This window comes from Bombus impatiens, unplaced genomic scaffold (genome assembly GCF_000188095.3).
Source record: "Bombus impatiens unplaced genomic scaffold, BIMP_2.2 scf_0487, whole genome shotgun sequence".
NCBI classification, from domain to species: Eukaryota; Metazoa; Arthropoda; class Insecta; order Hymenoptera; family Apidae; genus Bombus; species Bombus impatiens.
The window spans coordinates 2,676,631-2,695,338 of NT_176906.1; the positions used below are offsets into that span (position 1 = coordinate 2,676,631).

Consider the following 18,708-nt stretch of genomic DNA (forward strand, 5'->3'; position numbering starts at 1 on the left):
TATGATGAACTTTTACATACAATAAATTTAATATCAAAATATTATAGTAATTTAATTATATTGCACAAAATTTCTTTTTTATAAAGACCAAAAATATAAAAAAAAATTGATCTATAGATTATACAAGTAAATCAAAATGAATTTTTAATTAAGCACAAAAAGAACAAAATCATAAAATAAAAATAAAAAACGTAATACCAATCTATGTCTTCGACTTTTGATATTTTGTGTTATATTATTAAAAATCAGTTATTAGAATCATCAATCATCAGTATTCTAATACCTTTGAATGCATTTGCTACTAGTCTATTAAAAGTGTTCACTTAATGTTCACCTATTCAAATAGAGTTCTTCTATAATTCAATTATATACTACAGAGTTAATGATATATAAAAGCACTGATAGTTAAGAGTTAACATGCTGATTCACATTATAGCAAAGTTACATGGTTAAGAGTCTACTGAGCAAAAGGAGAAGTAAAATTTCTGTATAAGAACAAATTTCATATATACACAATATATATTGCAGCAAGCTTAAACCGTTTTGGCAAATTTACAACTGTAAAGTATCAATACGATTTGTAGTACTATAATATAATTTCTTGATATTTCTTAAAATCATGACAATATTAAAATCAGTTTGTTATATTTTTATATATTTTAATATGAATGTTTTCATATTAATCCAAATTTTTCTTTCGTTTTTGCAACTTTTCTTATTCTTTTTTATTGCAATTATATAAATTTTGTAAATTGAAAATAATTTCACAACGAATATTTTACACGTTATAATATTAGGTTTAGTGTCATTCTGTATATTTCTCAAAAAATTTTCCAAAGTGTATAAGGCTACGAAGTTGTAAACAAAATAAAAAATATATGCTAGACGTTATAGTCTAGTTTTGATTAATTGATTCCCTACCTAAGTGAATGGAGGAATGTAAATGTATTTATTACTAGATCCATTAATAAAATAAGAGATTTACGTATTTAAAAAACGTTCTCACAAAACATTTGCAATACTTTATTATGAGTGACTCAGTATAGTACCTGCAATGTAATTTAATTTTAAAATTTTATACATGGTTTTATACTTTGATATAAATAGATACCAATTTCAATTATAGTGCTACACCTAGGAATTTTTTCTCAAATTTTTATCTTAATATTTGCCTATATTTCATATTTCATATTTCATATTTGCCTATAATTATTCAAAATATTTTATTTAACGATTGTCAATAGTTCTCTAATTAATTAACTATAATATCTTTATATATTATCGAAATTTTGAATAATTGTACTTAAATATATAAAACATGTTATTGGTGATTGTACAATTTACAGTATGTGATAACGTCATTTATTTTAAATATTTATGAGGATGCAGTTATTTCTTTTTACAATTGGTGGATGGAAAACATTTCGAAATTCAGGAACAGTTATCGTAGCGAACGTGTTTTTAACAAATAATACAGTCTTGCTGCATTCGTTGTATGTATTCAGAGGTTAATCCTTGCTAAACACACCTGAATACTAACTCATTCAAACATGTGTCGCTCTCATTATAAAGGCCTCTTACTGTTATCTATATTCCGCGGCAGTTCTACTTTTCATTTTAATCAATTCATTCGTATGTGCATCTATAATGTTTAAGTCATTGGTAAAATACTTCAATTAACTTTGATAGTTATTAACGTCACAATGCACAAGTATTGTTATTTGCTTTCCCTTATTAAGAATAAAAAGTTAAGACGGATGTATGATTGCCTCGAACAAGCAAAAATGGTGGCATGTCGCGTGTTAAAGTTTCAAGCCAAGCCATATAAAGAGGTGCTGATACAGCACCCTTTCGAGGCATTGGCAATGTCCTGAAAGGAGAATAAAATAATACAAAAATAATTTCAGTGAATTGAAAACATGACGGTAAAAGTGTAATTTTGTTTATACAAGTACTTACATAACTACTAAATTAGCTTCCATTGAATTTTCAAGTAATAATTCTCTTAAACGTAAATGCCGATTTGTTTTCTCATTCATAGCGGTTAATTCAGAATCTTTAATGATATCTGAAAATAAATCGATTTTTAGGAATTTTTTAGAATTTTATCAAAATACGCGTGTAATTAACATAATACTACCATCGTCTGTTTTTGTATTTTCTGTTTCTTGAAAATTTGCTATTAGTGTATTAAAGAAATTTTTGGTAGTATCCTGAGCTGGTTTTGAAATATCTGGTATCACGTTTAAGGCAGAGTAATCTATCCTGAATTTCGATAAAAGACTTGCCATACTAATGATAAAGCAATAATAATATTAATAAATTTGTTTTAACTTTCTTTTTTGCTTGTAGAAATACATATTATATACTTACTTTCTTTGCTCATATTCGAGCTCTGAGTTTTTATTTGCAAGAGCGAAAACTCTTAACTTACTATTAGACCAATTACGTCTTGTACTGATTATATAGGGTAGCAGAAGGGTTAAACCACCATCATCGTACAACCACCATACATCTATCGTACCCTTTTTTTGCTTACGTTGAAATTTTGTTGCGGTACTAAGTATATCTTTTGCTACCGGTAGAAAATTCTGTTGATTTTCGCGTTGACCTTGCGCAGTTGGATTAGGATATTCGTTAATTAGTTTGGACCTTCTTGGAGCTGGACTCCCAGGAATAGAAATATCTGACGTACTACTAGCTGCAAGAATAAATATTAGTTTAAAGGCACGATAAGGATTATAACAAAAATTCAGTGTTTATGAAAACAAGCTTTTCAGATATTCTACAAACCTTGGCTAAGTTGGGAAAAGCTTTGATTTCCTGGAATTGTTTGCGCATTTTTCTTTTCTTCTTCAGCATCTCCTACAACCGTGCTACAATCTAAACCCTCGCTTATTCGAAGAAGTGCTACTGCTATATGCATGTCCAAAGCTTTGCTATATATATATATATATAAAATTTTCGTGAAATTTTGATTTCATTTAATTATTATACTTAATTATATGAAAATACTTACTGCATTACATTAAAGTACATATTCAAATTTTCTCGAGGACAAGTCGCCCAGTCTTGTTTGTAGCCCATTAACAAAATATTGGGCCTCATCTTTCCCAAGCCAGCGGCTTGCAAAAGAGAAGTAGTGCCGTCTTGAAAATTTGCACCATCCACCATGGAATAAAATGCCTTAATTTTATTCGCTCTAAACCACGAAGTACAGTTCACGGTCATGGAATTGCGCGTCTTATATGAAATTGGTGACTAAAGTATGGAAATTTAAATGTATTAAACATTACATAAAAGATGTGTATCACTTCTTACCGAAAAATACTGTACCTCGATAATATGCCCACAAATAAATAAGCTATTATTTTTAGTAATATAATGTGCAAAGTCAATGAGCGCTGATCTTGTACTTGGAGTACCACTGAGTACTAGCAGTTGAGGTCTGTAGTTTTTAACGTGTTCTTCAACTCTATCTAACTGCTGAACAGCGTTTAAGGCGTTATTATATGTCTGAGCTTGTGTCGTAGAACCCCAATTAACATCTACGAAATCATTTTTAGATTATTAACGTTGTCATTACAACATAAAAAATACTTAATTTGTAAAATATTACCTGGTTTTCTGTACGAGACTACTAAATAAAGTGCTAAAACTACGAATAACGTGATTAGCGCTGTCCACCATGAGATCAAGAACATCACAGAAACACAGAGAATAGCACCAGCAAGACTTAGCCACATATTATAATACTGGAATAAAATTTATTTTGCTACTAATAATCTCTTGTTAGAAAAATAATTTAATGCAAATTGTACCTTAAACGTTGGTCTCCAACCGATTGGTTTAGCCAATGAAGCATGAAACGTGCTAAAGTTAACAAGAGTATAGGCAGCCAAAAAGAAATTTGAGATCAACGGAGCTATGGCATTCAATTCTCCTACAATAAATGAAATTTTTTATTAGAAACAATTAACATCGGTGAATAATGTCATTATTTATCTAGAACAAGATAGTATAGCTCTAACCGATTAAAATGAAACCAACAGCAATTATAAATGTAAGAAAGTAACCACGAATTGGCTCTTTGTCTTTATCACCACTAAACCACTCTATTCCAGGATACAATTTATCAAGACAAAGTGCCTGAAATACTTTAGGTGCAGAAACTAGTGATGCTAAGGCACTTGATAAAGTAGCTGCAAAGCATCCAGCATAAATAAATGGTCCAAATACAGAAACCAATTCAATCGCCTAAAACAATCGTATGAAATAGTCAATATGAAAATTAAATATTCATTCGCATTCCTTTGATTGCTAACTGTCAGAAGAAATACCTGAAAACTATTATGACTACCATAAAGACAATGTCCTGTACAATTAAATTTTGTGCCATACATGCTCCATACTATTTCGCTAGTATTTAAGGTAGCAATTGGGGACTCAGTTGTTTCATTAGTCGCATTCAAACTCGATAAGGCAGTATATGAACTATTGAAAATGTTCCACAAGTCATTAATATCACCAGACGCGTCTCGCATAACTGTGCCGCCCACCATAAGCGCCATAAAGAGGTAAGATATAGTTGTTAAAAGAATAGCCAACAGTGTTCCTTTAGGAATAGCTGTTTGTGGATCCTATCAAAAATACAAATTCTCTGTATGGACTATAATAGACATATATTTGTTGCTAATACTACAGATGTATGCAACATTAAGATACACGGCGAGTTAAATGCTAAGATTTAATATAATGTAATTATAACATGTAATGTATAAAATAACAATATAATGTAATATCAATGAAACTTCTTAGCAATCAAAATGTTAAAAGATATTCCCTATAGACGAAAGGGCTAAATCACCTTCAAATCACCGGATATATTCGCACCTGCCAGGATACCCGTAGCCGCAGGAAAGAAAATAGCCAAAACTGAAAAAAAGTTGTGTTCCATCCCTTCGCTGTATCTGTAGTCCGAATAAAAGTTCTCTTTAAATAGATCAGCTGTGGACATATAGAAAATAGGATATGAATTAAACTATTGTAAAAACCTTAAATATTTTATCTGTAACATATGTTGATTATTCATCGTTATTTAATTCATAATTTAGTTACTATCTCTTGAACAAATGATATTATCAGCAGTAACCGTATGTATTACCGTTGTATCCTATAAATCCTTTGGCCCGTTCCTGATCGTTTTTAGGTCCAATGATGGTGCCAATCATGAAATCTGCGATAGCTAAGAGCAAAATAATCAGCAAACCAATCTGAGCCTTCGCCTCCCATTCCAAACCGAACATAACGATCAACAGCAACAGAACTATCGTGATACAACCTGTACGGAAGGGAACCATAAGAAATTCTGTCCAAAAAAATCATGTACATGGCCTTTTATACCGACCTATAATTCTGATGTCTGTATTGTCGCAATCAACGATACAAATCCCATTCGCTTTTAAACAGTCAACCATACTTTCACAGAATCCAACAACGTACATGGAGCAAGCGACTGCATTCGCCAAAGAAAATATAAGTCCTATAGAACCTCCGAATTCGGGTCCCAGTGATCTGGAAATCATGTAATACGTGCCACCTGCGGCAAGTAATTAATCTTATCATCTGACATCAGAGACAATAAAGAAAGCAAAACGTGTCGACCGACGTAGACACATTTTTTCCAATCATTGTTCGAATCGATAGTATATAACAGGTACGTATTCGTTGGTATTTACCTCCTTTAATGAGCCCATTTGTGCTAATCGCCGACATCGATAAAGATGTTATTGTGGTTACAGCTGTCGTTATTGAAATCAATAAAATAGCTTCCCCTAAAGGGAACAGAAGGAAAATCGCATGAAATCTATAAGATACATTTTCTTTTTCTTTTTTCTTTCATAGTTACCTATGCCAGCTTGTGCTACGACCCAAGAGAGTCGTAGAAAGAGCATCACCCCCCAAATATTCAGAAGACATCTCAATAAGACTCCTTGAATCCATCCGAATTTTATACCGGAAATCGATGATTTCACCTGTGCTATTTGTAATATATGCGAGCCTGGGTCCTACGACATTAAAGCAATAAGCATAATTTTAAAGCGACTTAATGATATCGTTCAATCTAGCTTAAGCCCGAATAGAAATACAACATCGATGTATTACAATCAATTATCTACTTCATTCAAGTTCAAGTTAAATCATCGTCCTACATACTGGTCGATGACTGGTAGATTTTCTTGGATGACGAATAAGATTGTTTCAGTTTCCAGGTCCATTGGAACAAACAAGTATTTATGGAAATAAACTGCAGAATTTATCGAGAGATTCGTAGATCTCTCTATATGAGTGTTACGCGTAAATTGAGATTTAGAGGTGGTTATCGGCATTGAAGGTGATTCGTCTAGAGGAAGGGTCGCCAGTCAACCAATGAAGACTAACGATTTACGTAACAATGCCTCACATGCCATACATTACACGCGTCGCCCAATGTTCAGATACTTTTTAGAAATTCAGCTCGTAAATGTCGACGATTAGCAGCGAATATTATCAATAAGCAAAAATATATTTTACTCGTTATGGATGAAAAATAACATTGATAATGATATTGACAATATCTACGCTGTAAATCCCAGGCGTAACAGAATAAACACAATAATCGAAATTAAAACAATGGAAATCTAAATCAATGAAAGCTGAAAAGTGGAATTTATAGAACGAAGTAGTGTCGATGCGAACTCTTCAGAGTATTTACATGAGAATCAAACAAAGCTGAAGGAACTTTCGTCTCTCTAAATACGTATGGATCTGATCAAACAAACGATTGTAGAAGCCTTAGAAACAAGCTACTATGTAAACACTAATTGAATTACACCCTCTGTAATAACATGATATTTACGACGAATAGAGAAATCAAGGATTTTCGATACGAAACTGAAACATTTAGGTATTATGAATTACCTAAATGCTTTTTATAGCAGCTTATTTCAATTTGCACCAGCTAATACGATGATTCTTTTCTATCGTTAATACGCCAAAAATTTATTCGAAGAATAAATAGCAAGCACGAATATCCGCGGTTCAAAGATATTTTTCTACGAGCCTGCTTCAACTAGCGTCTAACTCTTAGAGAGACGATTATTTCATCCCATTATTTCCCGTTATATCCTCGAATATCGTGCCTTGAAGTTCGGTATAATTGTAAAATTATTCTTAAGCATCTGCACGGAGCCAATCTTGCGTCGACTTACCCTTCGTAACGTGACGAGAATGTTCCTCGAATCGATCAAATAAATGAAGCTACCCTGACAAGAAGCTTATGAACTGTCAAATAATATTTTCAGATTCTCAATCATTCGATATTTCAATCTCGATAACGCAGTCCAAATATAAGTGTAGAATTTGAACTTAACTTTCAACAATTTCATCGCCTCGTAAAAACGTGTCGTGTTTCTCAATGCCGCAAATTGTTTAACTTAACGAGAGAAAATTTCTCGAGCGATCCTTTTACTATAATTATTGTACCTTGAAATGTTACAACGAGAGGCACCAACCTGATCCTTCTCTTCTCGGAACCAGTACATTATGAAGATATACTTGGAGAGAAAAAGCAGCCTGTCCAAAGATGAGTCGTCTGTTCATCGTTGCAGATCATGCACGTAAGTACTTACGACGCGCATAAGTGAATTACGAGCGCGTTGCATCGAAAGAAAAAATCGACGAGGAAAAGAACACGCTTCTCGCCTACTGGCCACATACACACTCTTTCAAACCGACACGTCCGTACGATACGTGGTATAATAGTCAAATAATAACGAACGCTTATCTCTCGACTCGTAATGTATTCGGAGCACGCGTTTTACTGGTCCTACAGATGCTATCATTAACTCATGTGTGCCACACAATTTGGATTTACAAGTGATATTTCAATTTTCTTCTCTATTCGTTCCTTTTCACCGTCGTCAGTCGTTCAATCTACATATTTATTACTCTGTAATCGATCTAGTCAAATAAAATTGAATCGTTTATCATTGACCTTTTGCACGTTGCGGTCGACTGATACGATGAAGTAATAAGAACGAGTACATGCATTGATACCAAATTCGTTCAACGACTTTCGTATGGTCTTGGTACGACGAAGCAGACGAAGAGAAACAGATAACCGCAACGATACAAACGCGTGATAAAATGATCAAAGTAAATGGTGCCTCATGGTAAGACAAAATTCTATTGTGCTTGTACAAAGATGTTAATTTCTCGAAAAGACGGTACGATTTGTCGAGCATTGCGTTGTGGATGAGACAGTCTCATGGCATTTACGATTACTTCAAGTGATGCTTTAATTGTTCAGCCGAACGTGGGGGTTCCTATTTTAACATTCTACGATCCGCGAAGGTTGCTGCGTTTCTGCACGCGATTTCTAAGATTTCATGGCAAGGGCCATATAATCGATCTTCGCGGAAGTAAGTCTCTGCTAATTAATTCCAACGAAATGGACAACGATCTCGAAAATAGCGCTCGATCGTGCTCGTTTTCCATAGGAATCGCAGACAACGACAAAAACATAGTCGACTTTCATCCTGCTGAAAGACGCGTTGCTAATTAGTTCTGTCGATTCGAAAGATTACGATTCAAGAATACGTTTGGCTTCACATGAATCGATACGCGCCTAAAAATAAAAATTGCTCATACGCGTTTACTAATATTTGCCGATCCTTCTTGATCTTTTAATTAAAAACCTCATAAAAGACGCATCGCTAATCAATGTTGACTTTTTAATCTTTCAAAGTGAAGCTTGTTTAGGTTCGTGGATTACTTTCAAATTTTCAAAAATGGATATTGATAATAAACTTAACAGCAGCAGCGAATGGCTCTGTAAGCAAAACAAAAAGCGGAAGCATTATAAACGTACGATGTTTGAAAATTTACTATGAAAATTTACTAAGGGTAACGCAGCTAATTGTTAAAATATTGCAAGTAACGTAGACTAAATAAAGAGACGGAAATGGAATATTTTCTCCTCGCTTTTCATTATTTTAATTAACAAGAAAGGAGAGCGCGTCGGGAAATGATTTCTACATCCAAATGCACGATCGATAAACTACGCACGTGCGTTTTCACCTGTTAACATTGTCAAAAAATGACCATCCATCTAATGTATGCCACACAGTGTGCTTTCTCTAACTCTGTGTCGTTCTCTAGCCCTCTAGCTCTTCCCTTTTCTCCTTTGATCCGTTTGGAAAGTTTTCGTTTCGTCACGTACTGTACAAGACGCTCCGTGTCCTCTCCTTTCTCTTTCAACCAACTTCCTCGAATTACCTGAGGAACGTGGTTGCTCGTAATCGAATAAGTTTGGCCGTACCGACTCGTCTCAATCGATCTGATTATACGCATCGAGGCGATCGAGCGAACTCGATTGTATCCAAAATTTATTTAGGTTGAATTATAGTTAACCCCGTGTCAGGGGCAATCTAGATGATGGATTTAAGTCGTTACGATCCTACGGTTATGCCGGACATATCATATTTCGTCGTAGTAGTCAGTTTAGCGGAGCTTATATTTAACTAAACATACCATGAGACTTAGTGAAAAAGTTCTGCTGGCTCGAAACTGTTCTATTATGATTAATGGCGAGGATTTATTGTCAACTTGAAATGAGAAAACTTGATGGGAACAAATGTAACGTCTGTTCCGTCGTTATATGATTTCAGCTGGGGTTAATCAAGAAAGGGGTTAATCGCTTCTAATCCCTGTATTTTTAAATACTTTTACACAATGGGATATACAATTAAGAAACCCTACTAGTCGTTTTAGTTATCCTTTCTAGGAGTACTATTTCTTAAAACACGGTATATTTACATCTTACTCCCTACTTAGCTGTTCGGTACGTGTAGTATGAAATCAGGTTCATTGAAATTCATCTAATTCGATATTGATCCAAGCATAAATAGCAAACGACAAATTGTGTTTCGGAAAAAGGTATTTAGATATGACAAATTTTTGTTTTAACAGATGTATCGAACGTAAAAATATTGTTGGACTATTGCATCAACTGTAGTTGACAGAGTGAAACATTATGATGTGAATAAACAAACGTTCTAATCAGTTTCTTAGTGGAAGAAGGATTAAGAAAATAACGTTTAACGAAGCCTCTTTGTTATCACAAGGAATAGGTCAATCACGGTAAATAGAACAAGATGAATATCGTTTTCTTTAATCGTGTAAGTTATGTAACTTATTAGAAGGCATTCAGAAAATGAATAAAATAACAAGCTTATTTAGCTAAGTTTGATAAACACTGTGTATAGATACTAAAATATTCATAAGAAACTAACGACAAACCGATTATCGAAAAAAAAAGTTATCGCTTTCCGACACAGAATAAATTCAAATCGAACAAGCTCGTAAATATAGCGCCGTTTCCATTGATTCTTACCATTTCCGAGTAACACGAACAGGAAACGGAACGCTATGTGATACAAAGAATACACCGATTCAGCAGCTAGTAATACAAATTCAGACGTACATTCAATATACACAGACTTTTGATAAATCAGCGTGGCGAGTACGAACGAAGATAAAATACTGTTCATTTCCCTTCGTTTCCGTTGTGGTAGTCTCGCAAAATTCTTCCAGTTATTTATCTATGCTTTTTCTTTCTCCTACAATCTGACAAAACTGCTTAATTATTATCTCATCGACAAGCAACAGACGTATGAACATATATATGAAGAAAGAATGAACGAATCTGTAAGGCATTGTTCGTTGGCGAATGCGTGCACGACCACGTTTACTATACTTGGTTAATTTTAGACCGGAGTAGTTGACGAGAGAGGGTCGTAGATAAGGGACGAACTCGGTTAAGAAATGCTTGAATGTCAATGTACACCGTGTCAGCCGACGTACATGTGTTCGTACATGCATCGACGTACCGCTGTTTCAAACGAGGAAGATAGAGAAAACGCGACGACTATACAAGGCAACACGTATAGAAACTTATTCTAAATATACTGTACCATACATTTGTTGTACAAAATATTTTGTATATGTTACAAGATATTAAAAGTTACAGGATATTAAAATCACAGAATTATTTAAACAGTCAATGCTCCATTATATCAATAAGCCTCGACACTTAATAAGACCATCGTTCGCGTAACAATCATTTTATCAAACATATATTTGCGATAAATATGTCGCAACTTGTGTATACATTTCCAAATTAGCTTTACTAGTATACATTCTTCCAGCATAATCGTGACATTCGTATCACTTCGTTGCAATGCTAATGAAACTTCAAAAAGTGTTATTATATTCATGAAAATTTTCTACGATAAGTGTTCGAATACTCTCGTAGTATATGTATACTATATCATATAGTTCGAAAATTCTCCGAACGAACGTTGACTCGATCTTAAGGCTTGACACTCGTTTAAATAACAAAGGGCAACTTTCAAGCGACCCACATAATTTTTTCACGGGGTGGAGTCTCATTGATTATGCTTTTCCACAACTATTTGCCTTGTCGCTGAAGTCTAATGTTTAGTCTGTAAACGAAGTACCGACACACTGACTGAGTTAGCGATAAGCTGCAAGTTGATTAATTGTTTGTTGTAATTGCAATTTCGCGACGTGCAAACATAATGCAAACGACGTTATGTAAAACAACATCAATCATATACATAAAGCGTAAATTCTACCTACCGCTTCAATTGAAATTAAATTGATCTCATTCTAGTAGCCACGAAATAATTATGAAACTTCTCTCTAAACGATAAACAAATTTTATACGAGTTTACTATTCAATTATACGATTCAACGATTTAAAGAACAATAAATAACGCGATAACGAGACTCGAAAATAAACTTGCTCGTTTATCAAAATGACATCAAAATGAAGTGAAAAATTGTCTCGTAAAAGCACGTGTTGGGTGATTCAAAGACGTCTGGAGCTGGAAATCAAGCGAGGAGAATACCAAGTGCATAATATCACACATCGTCGTAATCATAATGAACACAACTACCGACGCATTATAAAACAAAGTAATAGCGGTCCTATTAATGGTCAAGTATCATCATCCTTACCTTGTTAAGCAGAGTGGGATTGTGAAGCTCGTCCAAAGACGGTCTATGAGCAGCCTGAATACTCATAATGTTTCTATAATTATCCAGTCTAGGAAGAGCCTCCCTCGTCATGTGCCTAAGAGACTTTCTCGTTTCCTGTTCGCCAAGAAGGCTGGCACGACCTTCCAGACTGTCTACTCGATTTACGTGGAATCTGGTTCTTCTCAGGGAATTCAATTCCACCGTTTCGGAATCGGTATCGCCGTTTACGCCGTTCTCGTGAGCCATCTTCTCCTTCAATATCTCTTTGATTACTTGTTTTTGGCTCTGTGATCCTTCTGCTTTTCGTTCGTTACGCCGCTGACGATGCAGCTGACGACAATCAGGTTCGACAACGTCTTCTGGAAGCTGGTGAACTGGACGTATGATCGTTTCGCCTTTACTGATTCACCTTCGAATTAAAATTCTCTATTAACAGTTGGCTCACGAATGCAAGTTTGTAAATCGTTAACTACGGATAATATTCTTCTTTGTAAGAGTAAGTCAAGTCTTGGAAGGTTTTATAACGGGGAACGTAACTTCCTTTTGTCTTTATCGAAAAGACGAAGATCTATTTTCATTTTGCATTATACATGTGGTTTGATAATTAAAAAAAAGGTTGGAACTGACTAATAGCTAGACTGCGGATGTTTAGGCAGATTCATAGGTTTGTCAACTAATTTAATTTTTTGTAAGTGTACAATTTTTGCATCTTCAAATTTTCTATAAATGTATAAACATTCGCGGTTTGATAATTCTAATCGATCTTTAAGTAACCGCCGAGAGATCTTGTTTACAAAAATGCGACTGGCATTTGCAATTTCTGAATAATATTAGCCGGGAAGGGCGTTGAAAGAACGAAGGAGGAGAAGTTACAACGATCTTGACCGAAAGCAACGATCGTAAAGATTATTTGCAAATGCCATTGTAGATATGGAATTATTCACGAGTATTCGATTTTAATACGGGACAAACTAGATGAAAATCCGTATTCGCAACATTTTTTTGAATCGGTCTGTCTTAAATACGATCGATACCCGATGCCCTTGGTTCTCCAGTTACAATTAGTTAACAACTGCCGCGTAGGCTTGTCAATTATGAAATTACCCTTGTTTACAACACTCCGTACATAATTACTAGCTCTCGACGGGTTAATGCATGAATGATCTAGTTATTGAATTAATCGTTTCTTCTAACGCCGTAAAAAGATAGTTTTCTGATTGGAGTAGAAACTAACTGTCTTATTTTTTAATGTACGAACAGAAGGAAAATATTTATCAACATCTGTGAAGTTCAAATTAATAAAATGGAAAATGAGAAAAGGTTCTTTCTGCATGGTACGCTGCTTCCGTGAAACGATCTTGGGCGGTACTCGATTAATTGATAAACGTTTTATAATTTATTTCGTGACAAGATTAAAAAAGATGGGAGGCTGGCAATGCATCCTTAACGGTTAATGGTTTGGGTGTACTTTAAACGAACAATTAAACGCTTCGCGGAAAAGTTTTATAAGCGAATGTGTAACTATTTCAATCGCTTTATGAGCAGCTTCTTCGTTATTTTACTACCATAAATATTTCATTAAAATGGAAATTCATTGCAAATGAGCTATGCTATTGGTAATTAGAAAAAGTAATACTAATAATGGAAAAGCACTCTATTCGTTGTCAATTAATGTTCCGCTCTTGACAATTAACTTAACTTCGATTTAAAATCGGAATAGAATCGAATCGTAAAGAGAATTAATAGTTGTGAAAAGAATTTATGTGACCTTTTGTCTTGTTATTATCTATTAAACATAGACCCTGCCTTTCGGCTTTGGACGACTTCCGGTTTACATACTTTCTTACAGACCTTTTGTCTTGTTATTATAAGAACAAATTTCGGTGTAAGTCGAAGTACATAAAGTAAACCAAGTAATTACAGCAAAAATTGGTCTCGATTAACGTCTAACTAGATCATTCTAATTTACGCAAGTTCAAAACTGCATTTTTAACGACAGCTCGTCAGTCCGTATCATTTCAAAATAGCTGCAACGCAGGAGTATCGCGTAACATATTAACCTGAAACTGTTAAACGATCGTATATCATTGAATTTACATATGAAATTATTGTTCATTTAAGTATAATAATTACCTATAGTTTCGAATTACGGCCCATTCAGAAATTGTTTATTATTTCCCTTTGAAAATTATTATGGTAAATTAAAAACATAATTTAAGTAAACTTGCAACATTTCTATACAAGCCAAGGAAAATATCAGATTAATCAACAAGTGAAAAAGGTCTTCTTTCATGCAAGTATACGATATCATTTGATTACATTTCGTTCATCATCGAACAGTTTTTTATTTCGTTTACACTATTTTGACTATTGACTTAACATAAATATTAAGAATCTAATATATTTCAATTCGATTATTCAATGAAAAATTTGAAATTCGAGCGAAATACCGGAAGTCGTACTTCGCTGGTTCACATAATGTTCACAAAAACGTTCATGACAAGCAAGAGACCGTGGCAAATATCCTGGTAACTCTCACCTACTTTTTTATATTTCGACTGTGTCGTCGATTCACGTATGAGTAAAATGATTTTCTCTATGTTCTATTTTAAATACGATTAATATTCTCTTAAGTTTATCGTTGTATGTCAAAAAATAATAAGAAGTCGGTATATCGCTGCTTATCAGAAAAAAGGACAGCTACTCTCTGTCTTCTCTATTATAAATATGTATACATATATTATGTCATGTTTTACTAATTCATATTAACACTAGCATGCCTCTCGATTGGTCTTTTTAGAAAGAAAGGAATCGATTCTCTTTCTTCATTTTTTTAAATTTTCGGATATTCTTTAATCATTTCACGATTGATCGTAGTCTGTTCATGAAAATTTCAAAATCTCGATTAACAACTAAGAAAGATTAATTTATGTAATTACACACACACACATATATATAGACAATCCACGTGTCGATATATAAAATTTAATTGTAAGAACACAAACTTTTAAAAAATTTGCTAACGGAATTAATCAACCCCAATATTGACCTAAGAAAAATATGTATTTTAATAGATATAATAAAATTTTATATTGGAGATATTGTAAAATTTTCTATTAAAGAAATGACGAAAATCTGAGAAAATAAACATTTTAAAAAAATAAACAGTTTGAAGAAACGTTACGGGGTTTATTGTAGGAAGGAAGCCGACTCACCCTAGACGCCGGCGAATGAAGTCTAGTACTTTGTAGCATTATTCGTATAGATACAAAAGGGAAAGGCCAGTGCAGATGCTCGAAAAGGAATCATTCATAAAGGGATCAGGTATAAGGGAATAAATAGAAGCAAGCATTTCATTCTTCACCTTCTTTCTCAGTCACGTAAAAAGGCCGTCAAGTAGAACAGAGTATCCGTCAGGTATTCGATCCCCCCATAACCTCACGCCATGAATATTCACGCTTTCGATTTGTTCTCACATCTGTCCATTGAATATGAAACAACGATGCTAACATTCGATGTTTTTCTGGAATATAATCGACCGCATGTCAGGTAACATAAAACGAAGCCGGCAACTTCTTAACTAATGTCCAGTTACACCACGACGCGACTGTCCTTTCTGTCAATGAACTTACACTGTACGAGAATTGGACCGATGTGTACACTTATACGTTTGCGTAAGCACGTGCCGCTTCTGTCATACGTACTCGTGTGATTTCTCAGACTCGCCACTCCACGACGCGTCCAGCCGTCACAAAATCCCGATTCCTACTGACGGAACATCGCACAATTCCCCTTCACTCTAGCTAAACCGTTCGTGCGCTCGCGTACACTAGTTCACACGCAGTCGCATTCGTACCAATATGTATACATACACGTGCACCACCTTTGTACACATGTCATAAAGACCATCACGATACAAGCGTTATTTTGTACATGCACTTTCTTACAAAGAAAGGTCGTGAGGTTACTTACTCGCTGTCAGAACATCCTTTATGAATAATCTATTCTTCTTTTCGTCTGTTTCAAATAAAAAATATATAGCAGTATTGCAATTGCAGGTTTAAGGTTTAAGTTCGTGAAATTTGTAATTCTTTTATCTGGTGTAAATTTTAAATTTTTTATTAATTTGAATATTTTATTAGACTGTAATATTTTCAATTAAAATTTTATTTACTTCAATTTTATTCTATATAAGTGCGTATAAATGTATTTACTGTATCGGATAATAACAAATAAGAATCGAGTAATAGATCAATTTTTAATATTATTTTTAGTGCAATATTATTTTTATCATCATGCAGTTAAAGGGTATGACGTATTTATTTAATATTGCAATGTAAATACCGCTATTATACCACATGGTTTGCACGTGCTATTACAAAATGCATAAAATTAACATAAACCATGTATGTATGTAAACCATGTATGAGCAAAACCATCAGTTTGCGGAAATATTAAATGATAAAAGATATTTCACAAGAAATAAACATATTAATTACTAAGTATTCAATTTTATTACTTCTTTATATTTGTCAGTTTTATGTACATTAACAAAATTGTATAAAATATAATTATTAATATTATCAAAAGTATATAAACAGATTATAATTCTTTTTTCTTATTTTAACATAAAAGTTTTATCTTATATATCTAGCTCGAAAATTTTGTTTATAGATTTTCAACAATTGTTTTTAAAACCAGAGAAATTACAATGATTGATGTTCTTTTGAAATTAAAGAAAATTTCCATTTTTTAAATTTCATAAAGATCATTCAGTTTAATGCATAAAAATAAGACATATACCGTTATATTTTTGTATATAATGTTCAAATGAGGGCACTGGTGATTCTAATTTTATAAACTTAATTATTGCTAAATCCGCTGAACACAAGTTCAATTGCTGCTATTACATCATGATTTGTGAGATGTAATGCTCGAAGATTTAATGTATCATTTTGCAATCCTAGTTCATGCATTTGCGCTAACATTCGTCGTAAATCCGAAGAGCGTGGTAAAACGGACGGTGAATGAACTTGCTGCATAGCTTGTGTAAACATTTCCGTAGTTATTATTCCAGAATTCGTGCTGCCAGCTGAAGTGGAAGAAGCAGGATTGGAGAGGGGAAAACTTCCAGCTCTTGCTCTAGAAACTGCTGCTGCAAGTTGTGCAACAGTAACGGTAGAGTTTGTTGGATTAGAAGATAAATTTGGTGTTTGTGTAGAATCTGAAGACTGAGAAGAATCTCCTGCCATTTCTTCATCACCACTTAAATTGTCTAAACTATAAGAATAAGCGGCAGGCTGTGAATTAGATAGTGAAGAATTGGAGCCAACAGTTACGTTGTTATGTGCTTCAGCATGAACAGCTGCAGCTATATTTTGAGCAGCTTCCACCAAGACTGGATGTGCTTCTGCAAATCTACTCATATAATTAAAACACGTAATAATTTTCTAGAATTATAGTTTTGAAAAATATACATAATAGAATTTACCTTCTAACAGTATCAACGTCTGTGAAATAAGACATTAAATCAGGGTCTTGTAAAATTGCAATTGCTACTGTATCTTCGTGTAACCCAGGAGAAGATGAAATGATATTGTCCATAACTTCTGGTTTCTTACCTATGCGCTAAAATTAACAAATACATTTTGTAATAAAATTTAAGTATTTTTACGTAAGTACATATTAACTAATGTACATTTAAAGCGCTTCGAAGCCCAGGATTTTCTTTGAAAGACTTAAATGCAGATACTAGTTGTAAAATTCCGTCTTCTGATATGCATTTAGGAAATGATGGCAGTTCTGGTTCCCTTCTTCTTAAAACATGTACCATTGAACCATTTTTCAAACCGTACGATTCTAAAGTCATGTCATCCTCAAGGACACATCCACAATAAATTAATTCTATGGAAAAACAAAAGAAAAATATTTGTGTTTTAAATATGTTTATGGTTATAATTTAAAAATTACTTTAACAAAGATGATTATACATTATTTTTATAATACATCATTACTGCATTATTGCTTCAATGTTAAAAAACTTAAAACACTGTGATTCACAAGAGAAATGGAAACAAGAAACAAAGAAAACATCTCACCAAATAAATCTTTTGATAGGTTAACCCTTCCAGCTGTTTCATATTTCAATTTTTCAACCTTTGTCTTAAAATTAATATCATTTAATTTAATGGTAGTTAATGTTTGAGGATCTAAACGTACACCTAGAATCAATTCTGAACTCATTATTGTCACAGAAACACTAAACAGAAAACACAACACGAACACGATACACTTTCAAATCGATACACTCTTCGATTTTACAAAATCATCATGAAGCGTTTATTGTGTCCCTCATATCATTTTATTGTTTTTGACTTCACATTATCTTTTAACCGCTCTATCATATATTTTTAACTGATTGAGATTGAAATCACTTTTACTAACTTCGTTTTAATATTTTATTATTATGAATGGACTTTTAATAAGAATAAAACAAGTACATGCAAACGACATTTTACATATTCAAATTATTATAAATTAAAAAGGAACAAACTATTAGATAAAAATAAATTCATTATATTTACATACGGAATGAACTATAAT

The 18,708-nt window shown here is 33.4% G+C and overlaps 2 protein-coding genes and 1 long non-coding RNA gene across 3 annotated transcripts; 1 reads left to right on the forward strand and 2 right to left on the reverse strand.

The window, feature by feature from the left end:
- Window positions 1-1,728: 1,728 nt before the first annotated feature.
- LOC100741348 (bumetanide-sensitive sodium-(potassium)-chloride cotransporter) lies at window positions 1,729-12,351 on the reverse strand. Its single transcript, XM_024368922.1, has 17 exons — window positions 12,085-12,351; window positions 5,909-6,068; window positions 5,739-5,834; window positions 5,408-5,599; window positions 5,165-5,341; window positions 4,868-5,007; window positions 4,341-4,640; window positions 4,032-4,257; window positions 3,822-3,943; window positions 3,620-3,755; window positions 3,337-3,548; window positions 3,020-3,261; window positions 2,794-2,939; window positions 2,374-2,701; window positions 2,141-2,292; window positions 1,960-2,068; window positions 1,729-1,870 (listed from the first exon to the last, which is right to left on the reverse strand). The coding sequence occupies exons 1-17, from the start codon at window positions 12,349-12,351 to the stop codon at window positions 1,735-1,737; spliced, it is 3,141 nt and encodes a 1,046-aa protein (XP_024224690.1). The 3' UTR covers window positions 1,729-1,734.
- On the forward strand, window positions 5,581-6,105 carry LOC117151861. The gene is made up of 2 exons (XR_004462008.1): window positions 5,581-5,716; window positions 5,905-6,105. It is a non-coding gene; the product is annotated as an uncharacterized LOC117151861 (long non-coding RNA).
- A 4,579-nt stretch (window positions 12,352-16,930) lies between the features above and the next one.
- Window positions 16,931-18,595, reverse strand: LOC100741469 (ubiquitin-like protein 7). The gene is made up of 4 exons (XM_003490942.3): window positions 18,204-18,595; window positions 17,804-18,009; window positions 17,597-17,733; window positions 16,931-17,523 (listed from the first exon to the last, which is right to left on the reverse strand). Exons 1-4 carry the CDS (start codon window positions 18,346-18,348, stop codon window positions 16,968-16,970), a joined length of 1,044 nt encoding a protein of 347 aa, XP_003490990.1. The 5' UTR covers window positions 18,349-18,595; the 3' UTR covers window positions 16,931-16,967.
- Between the last annotated feature and the right edge of the window lie 113 nt (window positions 18,596-18,708).